The sequence below is a fragment of the Oncorhynchus mykiss genome, chromosome Y, assembly GCF_013265735.2.
Source record: "Oncorhynchus mykiss isolate Arlee chromosome Y, USDA_OmykA_1.1, whole genome shotgun sequence".
Taxonomy (NCBI): domain Eukaryota; kingdom Metazoa; phylum Chordata; class Actinopteri; order Salmoniformes; family Salmonidae; genus Oncorhynchus; species Oncorhynchus mykiss.
In genome coordinates, this window is record NC_048593.1 from 26,720,507 (window position 1) to 26,738,925 (window position 18,419).

Consider the following 18,419-nt stretch of genomic DNA (forward strand, 5'->3'; position numbering starts at 1 on the left):
ATGGCCTACATTTCTATTCGCTATTGTTGGAAACGGCTTGAGTGACATGTCATGCGCTCTGCGCATTGGCTAGAGACGTTGTGACGCAAATATACCGCTGACCTGGTCTGGCCTCTGTTTCACCGGCACTGGAAGCGCGACGCACGGACAGTTGGAAAGAAGGAACCGACCTGCAGCAGTTGGGACTATTGGCAGTCACAATTTGCAATATAATAACCGATCGAAGCCTTCAAACTACCCGCAACACCGACCGTATGTATGTTTAATGTTGTTTGTTTTACGTAATTTAATACATCAGTATTCGAGTGGCGCATGTCTTATTAATCATTCAACTACATCATGTTGAAGATTTTGAAGGAAAAATATATCGTTAGCCCTACTCTTCTCAATTATATAATATTAATATTATGCATCCATTGTAACTTTAAATTGTAAAATTGGGAGAGGATTACAGTGCAAGTTTTTACCCTGTTAGAAAGAAATGTAGGTTAAGAGATGCTTGCATAGCCTATTCCATGATGCTCAGATGAATTGTGTGTATGTTTAGAATTTTGTTTAATGTAAACGTCTTCAGGACATCGTAGTGCTACTGTCAAATGTTGGTCATGTGTGTGTTTTGGTAGCCTACTCTCATGATGCGCTGTTTACACTCGCCCCATTTCACACGCCCTCCCCATCTTTCATGCAGACCCTATGTCACATTGTAACTCATGTGATGTCTTTCAGGTGTGCTGTGCGACCTAGAATGACAACCTCAAAGGCATTCTGAGACATTGTAACTAACTCACTATTCAGTCTAGTGCACTGGACACACACATCCACAGTTTTCCTTCCACTGTTTGTTAACCCTTAACCTTTAAGCAGAGGAGGCGGTGACCAAGGAGACCAAGCTCTGTCTGATGTACTGTGTTGGGATAAATCTTCTGCTGAAATGACTGAATGTAGTTTGTTTAAAATGACCTTTCCAATTCTGTATTACCCGTGCTTACAACAATCATTTCCACAGAATATAGGATAAACTAATCTGAGCAACATAAGGATGTCTTTTGTACACCCCTTTAACTGTTCATTACATGAAAACAAACAGTACAGAAACAAACAACATCAATTTTGTTGTCTTGATCTGTGTTCCACTCTACCACAGATTAGTAGCCAGCCAGGCAGGCAGGGTGCTGACTGGGACGCGGGGGGGGGGGCATATCAAATATGCAGTGCCGTGGTTAGTCATCTGCAACAACACCCTGTCAGCCTGCATGGCCCACTTTCCACATGAAATTCTCTCCTGGTATTAAACTTAATGATCTTATTTAAAGATGAGAGGCTCCAAGGAAATGTCAGTGCATGAATTCCAGTTCCCATGGATACCATGCCTACTGTATGAGATTAGAGAGGAACTTCCAACTATTCTTCTATGCCAAATCAGGAACAGCTTGTTGACAAGTGATGTGTATTTCCATAGTAAACAGATGAACTGAAACACAGAGACACTTAGGCCTAGTTAAAATATGAGGTTTTTATGAATGTGTCTGTAATGGATATTAGTTCGGTTATGGATAGATTTTGATGGTGGAGGTATTTGTTGACATGTTTTTGTTCGAAAACCTTTTGAGGATAAAGAGGATGTTTTTTTCAGCCTTTCCCTGGTCCCTGGTACCAGATGTTGCTGGGATTTACAGATTACACCCAGATGGGGTGTGAACGGTAGGCTGCGTAGGATAACACCTCTCATAAACAACACTCTGTACCCCAAAAAATGTAGCAAACAAACATTTTGCATTTAAAATCGCTTAAAAGTTTTTATAGTGACTTGACCTCAATACGAAAATAAGCTTCAAAGCTCAAGATGAGACTATTTGGATGATTTAACATAATTCAGAAAATGACAGGGGTTTTAAATTCTCCAAAAGAGCCAGGAGTAGAGTAGAGCCCACCCTCTTCAAATCTCTTAAAATGACTCTGTGAGCCTGCTCACTGTAATCCATGACACTCTTGTCATAGTTCTGAGCCTCAGCCTTCTGTCTTTACAGGGAGGAAGCGCTAGCTGAGGGTTTAGGGGATGAGAGTTGGGCTCGTGTGAACAGTATGTGATAGTCTGCTGTGTGCTTTCTCCTCCACGGCTGACTGAGTGAATCATGGAGCTCTAGCCCAGAGGCAGAGGATGTAGTAGTTTGACTGACTATAGGCTCCAGAATTATCACGAGGCTTCATAGTATCATAGCCCATTTAATGCTCACCTCCTGTTTCAGGTGTTTTCTTCAGAGAATGGAGACTCTTGCAGTAATAACATCACCTCATGAGCTGAGAGAATGAACAGGACGGCTAGCCTATCAAGGGATACCCTGATTGCGTGTCACTTCCCCCTGGTGCAGCTTCCCCCCTGGCAGCTTCCTGTGCAGGCAGCTCTGTGCAGTGGCTCTGCCAGCTCTGCCAAGCAGCCTGGTCGGCTGTGCTCCAGCTCCGTAGGTCTGACCCGTGCCGCCTCCCTCCCCGAGCAGGACAACCTCCACAGAGAGCCCTTCCACAGCAGCCTCAGACACATCTCCTCCAGCTACTGGAGCCTCAAGGAGGACCGGAGCGAGGAGGAGGGGGATGGGGAGGGGGGCAGCGATAGCAGTGGGAGGTGTGACTCTGGATCCTCACCAGAGGACGCGTCACAGATGACCATCTCCCAAAGACATAAAGAACACCCTATAGTTAAAGGTTCTTTACGGTCACACAACTCCTTCCTCCCGAATGAAGGGGTGGAAGAAGAGGATGAGGATAGTGATGGAGATAACTTGCACAGATACCACGAGGACCCTTTTTTTGTGCTGCAGCTGCATGGGAACTCTAACTGGGCCCTGAGTAATGCTGGGAGGCGGTTCTCCAAACCTTCTAGCCAATCAGCCAGTCAGCAGAACAATGACAACAAGGGTAGTACTGTGTTGTTGGACTGTGGGGAGCAGAATAGAGTAGTGGATATTGAAGATAATATGTTCACATGTGGTAATGAGGGCTACTGCTTCAGCTATGGCCAACCAAAATGTTTCCCTGAGTCTTTCTCTGAGGGTCATTTAGAGTATGTCACAGACTCCTCCTGCAACAGCTCTGATGGGGTTCTCGTCAACTTCAGCGCCATCTACAACAAGAGTAACAACCCTGCCACCCCAAATGACCTCAGCTGCCCTGCAGTGCAGTCCTCCCAGCCAGTAGAGGGCTCTGTCTTCCTAAACCTGCACCCATTCTCCCAGGAGTCCCAGGGGCCTCAGGCTGCTGGACCCAGTCAGGGGAGCCGAACAACCTCCTCTCCTCATGACAGGGGGACTTCTGCCCCCTGCTGGTCACCGCAGGCGCTGGACTCCAACTGTAACATCTACCTTCCCGATGCCCAGAGCCTCCTGTCCTCTCTGGAGGTCTCTGACCTCACTTCCTGTTTCCAGAGCCAGGCCAGGCTGCTGCCCACAGGGACCACCCAGAAGTACTACAAGCTGGTGACTTGTGACCTCTCATCCCAGTCAGCCTCGCCTAGCCCGGCCTTGTCCAGCACCACCAGTGTCACTTCAGAGGGCCACTACGTCCTCTTCAATAAGGCCCGGGGAGATCAGGGCCGGGGGAACAAACAGGTAGGCTTACCACAATAACGTACAGTATGTTTAAAAATGTCCTTCGTGTTTTAACTAATTTGTAAGATGTATGATGAGCAGAATTACTTTCATAACGGTTGACTTTCCTAAACAAAGTTTTCTCCGTTTCTCCATGGCCAGGAGGAAGAAGGATCAGACAAAGAAGGGGGGAGAGCTGCCCCATTGCACCGTCCTCGCTGTATGAGCTGGGACTCCCAACATGTCACCTCCTTCGCTGAGATTGCACACTGTAAGAGACATACAGACAGCTGTCAGAGCTCAAGCCACTCCCACACCTCTCAGGACCTGTGTCCCATCCAGGAGGCAGTTTCCCTGGGCCAGAATAGCAGCCACTCCCCCCTACTCCTGAGTCCCAACCAAGGCAGTAGCACTGTGTCCAACCACCCTTCTGTGTCACCAGACCATGAGGCGGAGGAGGAGGGTATGAAAACAAGCCCGTCTGTATTTTTACATGAGTAATTGTGATTAAGCTGAAGCTAACCCTTGTTTTTTCCTATTTTGCAAACATTCAATCCCCTGTCTTCCCTCTTTCCCCTCCTACTCGTAGGGGCGTGTTCATGGGCAACTCCTGTGGTGCGGTACAGTAAGGCTCAGAGGCCCAGCTCCCTGCCCATCCAGCCCTTTGACCTGCTTCCCCCAGCAGGTAAACCTCAGAGCCAGCCCCTGGGCTCCCTGCTGGACCAGTACATCAGCCACAAGAACACCAAGCCCAGCTCCCAGCCAGGGTTCAAGTGCAAAGGCAACAGACTCCTGACCCACCTGCGTCCTTCACCGCTGGGCAGCTATGGAGCCATCCTCCTGGAGGGACCCTCTAGCTCTGATACCTGCTCCACCTGCACCCCCAGTCCAGAACACTTCCACTCCAAATGCAACTGGACACACTCCAGTCCCTACAGTAGCCATGGCTGTACTTTTACCAGTCCAAAACAAGCTCACATAAGCACAATACAATCTAATACCGAACTAACCCAGGTTCATTCATGCCAGGACCAGCTCTTTGCAGACCTAGACCAAAGCTATCCCAGCCCAGGTCAGGCCCACAGTAGCCCAAACCAGTCTCAATGTAAAGATTCAACCAAACGTAGCCAAGGTATGGCTCAGATCTGCCAAGATCTCATTCGCCGGTTTCCAGAGCAGCAGAGCCCCAGACCAGTCCTCCTGACCCACAGCCCTGACTTCCCCATTGACTCCCATGTAGCAACCATGTCCTCCTCTGCCAGTCACACCCCTCATCCAGACCTGCTGGTGTCCTTCTCTCCAGACACACCCTTACCGCCCCAGAAGAGAACCCCACTAACCTCAATACCTAAGGCTGGGTCTGCAGCTTCTCACTATAGTCTGACAGCTGCTCTCTCCTCAGTGGCCCATATGTCCTCTCAGAGCACCCTCCTGCAGCCCCTGGTGTTAGCAGGGCCCAGTGTGAAGCAGCATCAACAACAGCACTGCGACTCCTTCAGCCTGAGTGACAGTTGGCCACCTGTGGAGTTCTGCCTGTCACCTGAAGCCTCCTACGAGTCTCTGTCCATCAGCCATCTGCAGAGGAGAGGTGAGGGGGAGGAAGGGGCCTGATCTGTGTATAGGGGATAGAGCATGGAAGATCTCATATATACTGTAGATTGGTGAGGTAGTCTATATGTAGGTGAGCATGTATGGGGTTGAGGGTGTTTTGAGCTGAGAGTATCTCATGTGGATTGTGGGATGTGATGTCAACGTATGAAGAGGATGTGTGGTAGGCAGACCAGTGTCAGTAATCTGAAGATGAAGAGTAGTTAGACTCTTCTGAACAGTCATTATGGGAAACTGGAATCCTACATTGTCTGTTACTCTGCAGAGCTTGCTGTAGCAGTGCCTTCAATACCCTGAAGGGGGTTTCTTTCAAACATGACCTATTTTTATCTTTCCCTGCACAGGATTGGCTGAGACATCTAGTGTGTGAGAGTGTGCAAGCTCCAGTGAGTGTGTTACAGTGGGTGCAGTGTTGTTGATACCCTGGATATATGATTCACAGAATTATGTTTAATTTTTTTGTGCCACAATAAACACACATTTTTATAACCAAACAATGTAAATGTTAATCACATGCTTGTATGCACATTGTCTTGTGAAAGCAAAGCTTGCACGGTGATGCACTGTCCGCTTGGCAGGGGAGAGCACTGTAGGCAGATTTAATATGCATGAAGATTTGTACCCTGACATTTTAGAGAGAGCCAGACAAGATGGAGGAAGGGAGAGAAAATGAGAGAGGAAGGGAGAGGAAAGGAGAGAATGGGTGAGAATAGCAATAGAGCATTCTATCTCTTACTCTCCCTTCCTCCTGAATCCTGTAGTCACACCCATCATCCAGACCTGCTGGTGTCCTCTCCAGACCCACCCTTACTGCCTCACAATCATGAATCACGTAGTCACACCCATCATCCAGACCTGCTGGTGTCCTCTCCAGACCCACCCTTACTGCCTCACAATCATGAATCATGTCCAGTATCCCTGCACATTGTAATTGTACCATGTATACCAGTGTTTCCCAACTCTGGTCCTCCAGTACCCCCAACATTACACATTGTATTGTAACCCTGGACAAGCACACCTGATTCAACTTGTCAACTAATCATCAAGCCCTCAATGAGTTGAATGAGGTGTGTTTGATCAGGGCTACAATGAAAATGTGTGCTGTTGGGGGTACTGGAGGACCAGGGTTGGGGGTACTGGAGGACCAGGGTTGGGGTACTGGAGGACCAGGGTTGGGGGTACTGGAGGACCAGGGTTGGGGGTACTGGAGGACCAGGGTTGGGGGTACTGGAGGACCAGGGTTGGGGGTACTGGAGGACCAGGGTTGGGGGTACTGGAGGACCAGGGTTGGGGGTACTGGAGGACCAGGGTTGGGGGTACTGGAGGACCAGGGTTGGGGGTACTGGAGGACCAGGGTTGGGGGTACTGGAGGACCAGGGTTGGGGTACTGGAGGACCAGGGTTGGGGGTACTGGAGGACCAGGGTTGGGGGTACTGGAGGACCAGGGTTGGGGGTACTGGAGGACCAGGGTTGGGGGTACTGGAGGACCAGGGTTGGGGGTACTGGAGGACCAGGGTTGGGGTACTGGAGGACCAGGGTTGGGAAACACTGCTGTATAGCTTCCTCTTGTATTTCAGTTTTTTTTAATTAGTTGTACTTTCTTAATATATTGAATTGCAAGCCCTACTGTTGGGTAGGGCTTGTAAGTTAAGCATTAAACTGTACTTGTGCGTGTGACAAATAAAACCTGAACACATTGATATAGTTCCTGGTGGTTCTCCATATAGCCACACACCTTTTTATTCAGTGTGATGTTTCTGGTTAATGAATCAAAATGTGATAGTCTTTTATGTCAGTCCCCTCAGGTATGTTGATAACTGCATGGTGCAGAATAGGAAATGAGACAACTCTTGATGGGCTTCTTCCCTTTTCATGTTTCTCCAGGTCTGCTGAAATCTGTGAGCTTGGCAGTGGATTTGATCATGGCTCATTTTGGGACCAGTCGAGATCCTGGGGAAAAGGTGCAGTGCATCTGAGCTAAAAGCAATCTGAAAGGAACTAGAATAACCGGACAAATCACAAAAGCTGACAGTAGTCCTGATAGGATGAATCAACCCCCACGAAGATATGTTATTATTTTAGAATTACGGTGTAAATATTGATCATGATATGATAATGTACCACTCTCTCCAGATGTGGCTAGGTACCACCATTGGTGGTCTTGTTCTGGAGCATCTGTGTCCCACCATCCAGAACATTCTGCAGGATGGTCTCAGGGACCACAAACTGGACCTGATCATCGGTCAGCGACGCAACCATGCCTGGAACGTGGTGGAGGCCTCCACTCACACAGGTCAGAATTGCATGGTGGTGATGATGATAATGATTATGTGGGGGGTTATGGTAGGTTTGATGCTGATGGTGGTATGGCTAGAGTTGCACATGGGGGTTGTAGTTTGATGGTCTCTATTCCTGTCTCAGGCCCTACCACCCGGGTGCTCCACAGCTTGCTGTCCAAGGTGAGGCAGTGCTCCCTGCTGACCAGCCACTGTATGAAACTACGAGCCTTCATCATGGGCCTGCTCAAGTGAGTCCCTGTCAAGTCTCCGACGGTCTTTTTTTTGTAGAATATCACATTGTGTACTAATGTTGTGTATTGATTTTTGAAATGTTATGATTGTAAAATGAAGGACTTATATTCTCTCTTTTAGCCTGAGGACCTTGGAATTCTGGCTGAATCACCTCTACAACCAAAAAGGTGTTTAGATTAAAGGACAGGTTATTTTTTCCTTTTCTCCAAATTGTTATTAGAAAAAATGATGTTCTTGAAACTTACCTCTCTCATACGCTTTCAAACTCTCCTCTCCCCAGAGGTGGTGAAAGATCACTACCATCCATGGGGTTTCCTCGCCATGTCGCAGGGGCAGTGTCAGCCTCTGTTCCAGGAGCTCCTCCTCCTGCTGCAGCCTCTCTCCATGTTACCCTTTGATCTCAACCTGCTGCTGGAGCCCCGCCTGCTACACAACAGACAGCTCTGCTCTGAGGAACAATCTCCACTGTTGAAAGGAGACAGAGAAGACAGACAGGGGGCGTATAGCTCTATGGATGGACCCAGGGAAAACAGCAGGCCAACAGGTGAACCACACCAGCTGGTACAGCATCTTCAGGGGTCCTCGCAGGTTTCAAAGGCCATGGGTCAGGAGAAGAGGGTGAGGCCTGTAGGTGAGTCTAGTAGGAGCCTGTGGTCAGCCGCTATTCCAGGGTGTTGGCAGAGACAACCTTCCCACGCAGAGAGGGGGGAATGTGGACAGATTTACAAGCATGTCATCCACCCTGAGCCTCAGCAGAGGATGGAGGGGAGGAGAGAAGAGGTGACTTCACAGGAGGGCAGGAGGGAGGGAAGGGGTCCAGAGACCCCCAGGATGACGGCAGACTTCCAGGATGATAACCCTTCCCAGGGTGGGCTACGCTGGGCCAAGCTCTTTGGATCAGGAAGGGACCACCCTGCCAGGACACAGAGGGCACCCCAAAACCCCAATGGGACACAGACCAAGAAAAGGTCAACATTTATGACTGAACTATGGCTAACCTGTTCCTATGTTGTTATTACAGTTGCTCCTTAATAACTGTATGTCTCTTGTCTTACAGGAGACCTTCACAGTGGCTGCAGTTGGACAGTTCTCAGCTGGGCCTATTGGCCCATACAGTATGGTCAGGGAAACAGCCTGACCGGAAACACCAAACATAGACCTAGTGCCCCAGGAGAAGAAAAGATACACTACCAAAAATGTCAACTGCATGATCCTGAGTCAGTCTTATAGTGCAAAGTGTTGCACACAGACACCTCAGCTAGAACACACGCACACTGGTCAGAAAAGCACAGTAGACCATTTGTTGTTGTCTGAGCATGGGTGATACATTTACCCAAATGTCATTTTAAGGCAATAACAACTCTACGATGTTTAGTTATATTTACAAGTGCTTCTGTTCATCTGTCATGAATTGGGATTCATGCAATAGATTCTCCCTGTGCACCTGTCAATCAAACTGTGGTCAGTGAGAGGCTCCACCTATGCTACAGTCTTGCCTTAGGATCTGAAAGCCTTGTGGACCATTCCAGACTCTCCATAAGAAACCAATTAGTATTTAATGGAGCTGCATGCATACCATACAGTAGCATCCTATTATCCTAATAGTATCCATCTGTCCTCTACCTTCCAACCCTATGCCCTGTCTATTCTATGTGCGAATGGAATGTCAACAAAAAAAAAATGCAGAAAGGCAATCTTTACTAGCCATGTTAACTAGTGCCAAATATTATGCCACTCAGCAGCCTTGTACAGTGGCTTATCTTCCAAAATGAGGTTGCCTTCATATTCAACTAGACAAAGTCAATACATGTTTGTGAGGTAATCCAGACTAGCAAGGTAAGATTTCTGTGCATGTGTATAAAAAATGATATATGTACGTTCAAGGAGTCATTAGGTGCTAATTTAATCCTACTACTTTGTGTGGTTCTTCTACCTACATCAATATCCTAATATATTGTTTTTTATGAGAGAGAAGTAGTTTTGTAAATATTTAGGTAATCAAATTCTAGAATTGTGGAACCGTTAGTCTCCAAATCGAGTGTGTTGTTTTCACAATATTAAGCTATCATGGTGTGTTTCAGGTGTACACTGTTTTGATAGGCCAGTAGTTCTAAGCTAAGGAGTAAAATCAAGTTTGAAATTGCGTGACAGGAATGACTTGGTTATTATAACCTCTGCAATAATGTGAAGGTGAGTTTATCAAACCCCTCTCATCTTTCCTCCCCAACCTAACTGTACTTAACCCTACAACCTTAGAAGAATGCACCCTCTGAGTGGAAGTTCCTTGTGACAATCAACCTTTGCAAATAAAGATAAATCAATAAGTTATCTTGTGACTTGTACTTCACATTCACTTGTTGTTCTGCTCATACAAAAAAAATTGGGCCATTATTATTTATCACCCTGGGATGTACATAGTCCACAGACCAAAGTTTTGCTGTTTCACAGACGCTGTTATTTCAAAGTCCGAGGATTCCTTCACTCAGTTCTCAACCCTGGTCCTTGTGATTGTCTGGTGAATTGTTCCTCCATTACTGGGCTCTGGCCTCAATCTTCCTCTGAGTGCCGCTCAGGCCCAGGGCATTGTGGGTAAGCTTCTCAAAGGTCTGGCCGTACCTGAACTTGTATCCTGTGGGCAGATTGAAGGTGACTTGATTAAAACTTGATCTTGATGTGATAATATAATATGATCAATTATAATAATCAAGATGGTAGATATGGAGATTTCAGAGATGCGTGTGAGGCTTGGTACTCTAGTGTTTTGAAGAAGTTAAGGCCCACCTGGAACATGGCCGGTGTAGGAGGGCAGAAGTCCCCGGTGGGAGGGGTAGACAGTGGGGATGGGGGGCAGGGCTCCTGATTCCTCCCCAGGGAGTTGCAGGGAGGTAGGGTCCCTCCTCATCTCCTTCCCAAACTGAACCAGAGCCTTGTTGGTGGTGATGGGGTAGCCCGTCCCAATCAAGAAGCGAGATTTGGGCACGTACCCTGTGAAACCTGAATACATGCCCAAATGGAAGATCTAGTCAATACAACGGGACTCCTATACAGTTGATTGTGCTGCACACTAAAGCAAACACTATCACATGAGGTATTTCAAATGGTACCTCTGGCATACTGTACCTACCTGAGATGAAGTACTTGTGTGGACTGCTGTCTGCCATGAAGTACGGAGAGCCTTTGGGCTTCCAGGGGTCCATGGTCTTGTAGGGGGCTGGCTCTTTAGAGATGGCCGTCAGAGGGGTGCTCAGTCTCCGAGGCTGGAGGGGATAGAATGACAGACACTATGGTTGAGACAGAGAAGTTATTCGAGCTTCTGGCTCCTACCCAAGGCCCTATCCCAGACTATAGACCTTTGATTATAAAAGGAGATTTTCTCCCATGGTATTGTGACATTTTTTATCATTCAATCAACTTCTAATGCGGGTGCATGGGATATGTTGGATTATAGTTGGTGTGGTTTCGTTGCATCCAATGGCAGTGTCTGCGATACAGTAATGCAATGAGCCCCTTGTGGATTTGACAGCTCTAACGCAGTTCCACCTCCGACACCACCAAAACAACGTTATATGATTGTCAATCTGATTGAATCTAGCCCATGACTGATCTGAATCTGTGGGTGGTCTATGATTGGAGTGCTCTCCAGGTTGTGCACCTGGCCTCGTTTAGACAAGTTATACATGACACTGACACAGGATCTCAGCATGGATTATTAAACAGGGATGACCCTGTGTGTGTGTGGGTGGGGCGAGCATGCATGCATAAGTGAGCGAAAGATTAGAGCTTGTTACTTTAAACTTTGAGATGGTGTTGCTGACAAGCGGTATTGCTGATGCCAGGCGAACCCTCTGCTGGTCCCGGTCAAACTCAGACAGGGCCTCGCGACACGTCTCGGCATACGTACGGGAGAAGTAGTTCTGGCTTTTGGGAACAAAGCCTGTAAAAGACACCAGATTCAACACAATGCAAAACATCCTTTACAGAAGAGGAGTTCTGCTTAAGATATGAAAGCTGAGCAACAGTGTGTTTACCAGTGTAGCCCGGTATCATCCTCTCCAGATTCCTGCGTTCTCCATGGTGGCTCCTCCAGATCTCGTCCCGTGGGCCCGTGTCTGTCTCTGTGGAGGGGAAGCGGCCCGTGTGGAGGACCAGGCGACGCGAGCGTGACACCTCTGGAGAGGACAGCAACTTGGCGGTCAGCTGGCCGTAGGTCTTCCCCAGGTGGTACTTCAGCTGGGGGCAGTACCCTGCATACCTGTGGACAGAGGTGGTGAGGATTCTGACTAGATTTTAAACAAGGCTTTCTGGATTTATTCTCTGTCATGTTGACAGTAGTATAAATAATTGAAACCTATTACCATGTCCATATCAAAGTCAGGCTTTATTGAAATGAAAGGTGACTATGGATCTCAGGTAGTTAGTTTGAGCTGTGTTGTGTTCCTTCATGTCAGCAAGTTCAGCCTCTGAGTTGAACCTTCCTGGGTACCGTTGCCATGGGTGATGGCCTAGAGCACTGACTTGCTCTTTCTTCCTCAAGGAAATTTCGTGTAGGTTTGTGAAAATGTGTATGTTAATTCCTTAGGCCTATAGTAGGCCGAATGTATGTTATGTGTAATGAGAGAAAGGGCGAAATAATCAAGTAAAAACTTGCGCGCAAGCATAAAATCTATGGAATTACGCACGAATAGCCTACTCATTAATGCATAATTGAAAAGGCTAGAATGCAGTAATTTCCCTATACATAGCACACCATGTATGTAATAGAAATAAAGCTTAATATTGCACACATCTAATTAGAGTATTTAATTGATTTGCTAAAATACAAAAGCAAAGCAGCAGTGTGAATTACCTACCCCGGTATGTAGTGCGGATCAGGTGTCACCAGCACCTTACTGAATTTTGGGGGGAATTCCTCCATGTTGACCATACTGTACCTCAGAACCGGACTCGAGATCTGGGGCCGGGGGGCTGACAGTAACGCACTTTGTAGTGTTTGCGGATGGTTGTCAGGATGTGGACTGCGCGCAGAGATATGTCGACAACGTCTAGACCAGGTCAAGGATCCATTATTCCGTCATTTCATTGTTGCCATTGTGAAGGTTATCTGCTCGCCTTTTGCCCTCAACATTTTAAAGCTTGTTGTTGTTGTGTACTGTACTGTAGGCTACAGCTTGTTGCTTCATTCCGCAGTGGCAAATACGCACCGCCCTCACACATTCCCATGCACCTTATGGTCAAACAGGTGTCACGTGTCATTTGAATAAACAACCCAGTCTATCCTTTCTAAATGTTATTTCACATATTCAATAGGCTTATTGTATTATTTTTCTCTTATTCGATACTATAGCCAGTTGTTGTTGTTTTTTTACACAAACCCTCCTGGTTTTGTTTTTCTCACATGTTACACCCACTTTATTATCAGATCTTAAATTTGCCTATGGGAAAATGGATAAATACATGAAATTATGAATTAGTAATTCATTTTGAAATAAAATTAGATATCTGAAAGGTTATCAAGTTTGTGGCATGAAAGTATACTGGTCTATAGCGACACCTGGTGAATTACAGCAGTATTGCAGCATTGGCTGGGATATTTCCTTGTGTAGAATAAAATAGTAATAGCTAAAAGGTCAAACTTCTCATTTGTACTCCTCTTTTTTAACATCATATTCCAAAGTGAAAATTCCATTTCACATCATGGTTTACGGGTACTGATTCTGCCTGTACACTGACACAAAACAAATAGTGAAAATCCTAATTTAAAATAAGTAAAGAGGCTATGCTTAAACCATGCTTAAGCTCAGATAGGTCACAGCCTCTGGAGTTGTAATCTATGTACAAACTCAATGTTTAAAGCACTGTGTGTTTAACTAGTTCCACAGCCTTTTCTTAGGTAAGTTGCCCAAATAATAATTTCTAGTTGAATGAACATTTGAGACAAAAACATTATTTGAAGTTGAATTTTGAATTTGTCTACGTTTTCTCATGTTGGAGCAAAGTTCAGGTAACACTGAAAAGTTTTTAGATTTTTTATTTTTTACAGTGTACAGTACGTCACACCTACCCACTCACCAACAGTACATGCCAAACCTCTTGTGTAAGGTATTATTGTAAATGTCATAAGTATCATCATTTTTCAGGAAAAACATGGATGTTTCATCAGCAGCTAACTGACACATGGTGTTGCTATCACTTTGGCTTTGTCATGACTTGTTTCTGTCATACCTGGGTTTGATGGTGTTTGGTGGGAGGAGTTGTGGTCTCAGGTGAGAGGGAGTCATAGTTCCCAGACTCAGACTGCATGCAGCATCACCGCTGTGACAGGATGGATGATAGATGACGAGGCATGTCATGAGGATATAGGCGGAACTTCAGGGATGTTTTAAATTCTATCTCACAAACTCACTTCAGACTGTGTGGGCTTCTCTAAGCCAGATACTTTTCTTTGTCCTCCTCGTGCTGCTACCATTTTGGGGAGAAGAAGAGTAAAAAGGAAGAGGACAAGTTTTGGGATTTTGTGATGAATTTGTACATGAGCTTTAGCAATCTTCTGGAGATCTGGGTGACTGAGGGTGGACCCCCCAACATCATCTCAGACCCCCAGGAAGGGGTAGCTTTGGAGGGCCAGTGGGAAGGGGGTGATTCTGGAGATTCCCTCACCCTTTCAGGAACTACTTCCATGTCTAAATCTGACGTGGGTACAGAGGATTCTGGGGTGGAGATAACCAGCTCTGAGGCTTTTCTCCCTTCCTCCTCTCAGTCTGTGTCCATGTGTAATACCGCTATTGATGCTGTCTCAACTTCAATCAGGGATGAGGATGGACTCCCCTCTACCTCTCCTCCATGCTCTCCTGTCCTCTCTCCACCATCCTTCTGCTCCTCTTCCTCCCTGTCGCTCTGCCTCAGGACCAGGGCTCAGGGGCACAGGGAGCTTGCTGTGGTCATGCACCGAAAAGTGGAGCAGGCACTGCGGAGGACAGACACAAGTGGCAGGCGGCAGGTCCTGAGGCATGGAGGCAGAGACGCCGTGTCACGACGGCAGTGTCACATGGCTTCACTACCCTCAACGCACTCAGTGACCCCTAACCAGAGGGCAGGTCACAGGTCAGGGAGTGCTGGTCTGAGGAGGACAGTCAGTCTGTCAGTTGTGGATGAACAGGCCTCAACAGAGCTGCTGCAGCACAGAGGAGGCCTCTCCCCACAGCACAACACTCTGCCTCCTCAGACAGAGACAGAGGTGGGTGTATATTGAAAGGAGTTGTTTACTTCAATCTTATGATTCTCTGACTGTTTTCCTTCAAAGCAATCTAGTTTGAGACAGAGTGATCTATAGTGCCAAGTTTTTCCCCCAAATCTCAACCAGCTGATTGTTTGGCAATTTTGTCATCTTCATGTTTTGTACATGGGACATCTTCAGTAGTCATTTGAAATATTATTCCCAAATGTATTGAACAAACATTCAAATCGGATTGTTCCGACATGTTAGTACGGCAAAAAATATTACGCACTATGCCGGACGGAAGTCCATTGTCATTTTCAAGCAGTGTTTCGTCCATAAATTGTCATGTTCCATGTCTGTTTTTACAGTGGACTGAAGGAAAGTCAGGAAGGTGTAAATTAGCCTTTACCCTTTATCACAGTTAACAGTTGCAACACACACACAAACAGACACAAAGCTAGACAGGAAGACAAACACTTAATTACATTGTCTGAATCCCTTTGATGCCTGTGGGTTGTTATTGTTCATATTGTAGTGTGTCATACTGTGAACCAGTCTGTCCAGGTGAGCAGTCAGCCACTAGCATGAGTGGAATGGAGCCAACCTGGTGCAGTGCTGCCTAGGCAGATGGATTATGAGGGTGTTGTGTTGAGCAGTCTGCTGTGTTGTCCGTCACAGTTCTGTGTCAGATGGCGAAGTGAGGGCAGTCCCATTGGGTCCTTTATTTCAATAAATCCTTTATTTAAAGATTTTGGCCAAGATAATTTTGAATCCTTATACAAATTGTTAGTCTTCCGCCCCAAGGATTCCTCTTTTGTAATGTTATTATCCAAAGGTCATGTAGAGTGTTGACACTGGTTGGTGAAATGAATGAGGTAATACAGGAACATTATGTCTCAAATGGGGATATTAGTCAATGTACTTGGAGGTCTTTGCTCTCTGTAGGACTCAGACAGGGTGCTGTGTGTTCATCAGGCAGGCAAAAGCCAGTTAAAGGCCACCTCATTAGCTCAGCTCTCTTTGAGGAAGAAATATACAGTATTTCATGCTCCTAGTGACTGCACTTTATTTAGTCACTAATCAGCAATGAAAATATAAAGTATGCTGCCCCAGAAGTCATAACGTTAGATTTCTATTCCATTCAGAACAATACATGTTTTGTGAAGTAATACGCCAGAGTTAATTTACTGTACTTTCCCATGTGCACTGTTACCTTTCTTTACAGATCTGGGAGAATGATGTGTGTGAGAGAGCGTATGAGGGGCTCACCCCAGGGCTGGGGTACCTGGAGCATGTGTGCCGGATGCTGGAGGAGATTGCTAGGCTACAGATGCATAACCAGAGGTTACAGGTGGAGATGGAGGCTCTCCGGGAGCAGCAGGAGAGCAGGGTAAGGGGATATGTTGACATTTGATCTCTGGGCCACGTCTAAATAGAGAATCATGTGGATAAAGCTTCTAATAAGTCAGTATTTGAGTTGATTTGCTGTGAGAATTAACACAGTCAGCATAACAGGAAATAATTCATCACCATTTGACCTGCTGTTTCTATCCGTATAGAATTCACAACACAGTCAGTGTGACTGCAAGGCTGCTGAGGATGGTGGCCGCTCTGCCAATGAAAGACGACTTAATGCTAAAGATTATGTTGAGGACTTACCCTGCCAATCATTTAAAAATAATAGTAACGTGCATCAGCATTTTCGACGGAGGTCAGCATCGGACACAAGACTCATGATGGGATATCTGAGTGAGTGATCCTCCAATTTTACTTCCCACAGTGTACACTGGGAAATACGGAGTCATCACTGGTTATTTGGGTTGAAACTGAGGGTTGTGAATTGTGTGTGTTTTAGGGAAGGTGAAGGAAGAGTCTGGACGGCGGTACCTGAGTATAGAGGACCTGCTTGAACAGCCCAAGGATGACAAAAAGCAGGTAAAATTATGTAAACTAAACTCTTGCATGTACACACACGCGCGTATGCATGCGTGCACGCACACAAGCATGCAGGTATGCATGGACACACTTGCACACACACTAGCTCAAATTGTACACACACTCAAATAGACACAAATATTTACGCTGTATTTTCGTATTTGTGTGTGTAGTGTATGTCTGTGTGAAAGTATGCTTGTGCCTATCTGTAAATGTTTTTTTGCATGAGTCTGGATATATGTCTCTATTGACAACTATCTATGTGTCTCTCCAGCAGAAAGAAGAGGTAGGAAAGAAAGAGCAGGGAAGTAGGATTAAGACCTGGAAGCTGAAGATTGGCTCTCTGAGGAGGGAGGAGACCACAGAGAAAACCAGGTGAGACGACAGCGACACATGGACGAAAGTGTGTGTGGTGTCATGCTATGTGATGCTCTTATGAAAAAATATCCATGGCTGCTCTAACGTGGCAGCCAAATGGGAATGATTCACTGTTGCATAAATAATGCACAGTGTGCTCAGAGGAGCTGGGAAGTGCACATACTTAGCCTAGGCATCTGTTCATGAAAATTCACTTGGACCCATCCCATATGGCCTCTGTTTACAATGACTCACTGTGCATTGAGGAATTATGTTTTAAGAGCTACATATTCCATCCGTGCAATCTTTAATAGTTCTGGTGGATGATTTTTCTTCCACATAAAGCAAACCGATTAATTCATCCGTGGAGAAGGTGAGCGGGCGTCGGTTGAGACAGCTTTTCAAGAGAAGGAAAACTGTGCCAGAATGAGAAGAGCAGAATATTCCAACATTACAGTCATTGGTTCTAAGTAACATTCCTCTGTTAAGACTTGGAGAATGAGGACACATACTGTAACACTTTTTCCACAAAGCTGTGGATTCACAGGACGCCAATCTATTTAGTCATCTCAATATATGGATATTGGTGTTTGTCTGCTGCTACATGTATAGTTATTTATACTCAGGTAGCATATATATTTTTATATTGCAAGTTTATACAGCCAATAACCAATGTGTTTTTATGTTTTGTTGATGTCCAAGTACATTAGCTATAGGATATGATCATATCATGTTTTAAAATAGGTAAAGCCAGTGCAATGTATATATATTTCATCACTTGCCCATGTCTGTCTGTATCCCCACGTCTGCAACAGGATATTTATTTTTCACTTTTGGTTTATACAGTCTTTTCAGGAAAATATATATATGTGTGTGTATATGTGTGTGTGTATATATACAGTGCCTTGAGAAAGTATTCGGCCCCCTTGAACTTTGCGACCTTTTGCCACAATTTAGGCTTCAAACATAAAGATATAAAACTGTATTTTTTTGTGAAGAATCAACAACAAGTGGGACACAATCATAAAGTGGAACGACATTTATTGGATATTTCAAACTTTTTTAACAAATCAAAAACTGAAAAATTGGGCGCGCAAAATTATTCAGCCCCTTTACTTTCAGTGCAGCAAACTCTCTCCAGAAGTTCAGTGAGGATCTCTGAATGATCCAATGTTGACCTAAATGACAAAT

At 45.7% G+C, this 18,419-nt stretch overlaps 2 protein-coding genes across 2 annotated transcripts; one reads left to right on the forward strand and one right to left on the reverse strand.

Moving 5' to 3' along the window:
- Positions 1 to 66: 66 nt before the first annotated feature.
- Positions 67 to 10,048, forward strand: LOC110509880 (iporin). The gene is made up of 10 exons (XM_021591062.2): positions 67 to 252; positions 2,247 to 3,602; positions 3,744 to 4,044; positions 4,171 to 5,169; positions 7,074 to 7,150; positions 7,323 to 7,482; positions 7,611 to 7,716; positions 7,841 to 7,887; positions 8,001 to 8,688; positions 8,778 to 10,048. Exons 2-10 carry the CDS (start codon positions 2,307 to 2,309, stop codon positions 8,875 to 8,877), a joined length of 3,774 nt encoding a protein of 1,257 aa, XP_021446737.2. The 5' UTR covers positions 67 to 252; positions 2,247 to 2,306; the 3' UTR covers positions 8,878 to 10,048.
- On the reverse strand, positions 9,256 to 12,901 carry LOC110509882 (protein FAM166B-like). Its single transcript, XM_021591064.2, has 6 exons — positions 12,571 to 12,901; positions 11,749 to 11,972; positions 11,509 to 11,654; positions 10,845 to 10,977; positions 10,502 to 10,714; positions 9,256 to 10,349 (listed from the first exon to the last, which is right to left on the reverse strand). Exons 1-6 carry the CDS (start codon positions 12,642 to 12,644, stop codon positions 10,252 to 10,254), a joined length of 888 nt encoding a protein of 295 aa, XP_021446739.2. The 5' UTR covers positions 12,645 to 12,901; the 3' UTR covers positions 9,256 to 10,251.
- Positions 12,902 to 18,419: the final 5,518 nt, after the last annotated feature.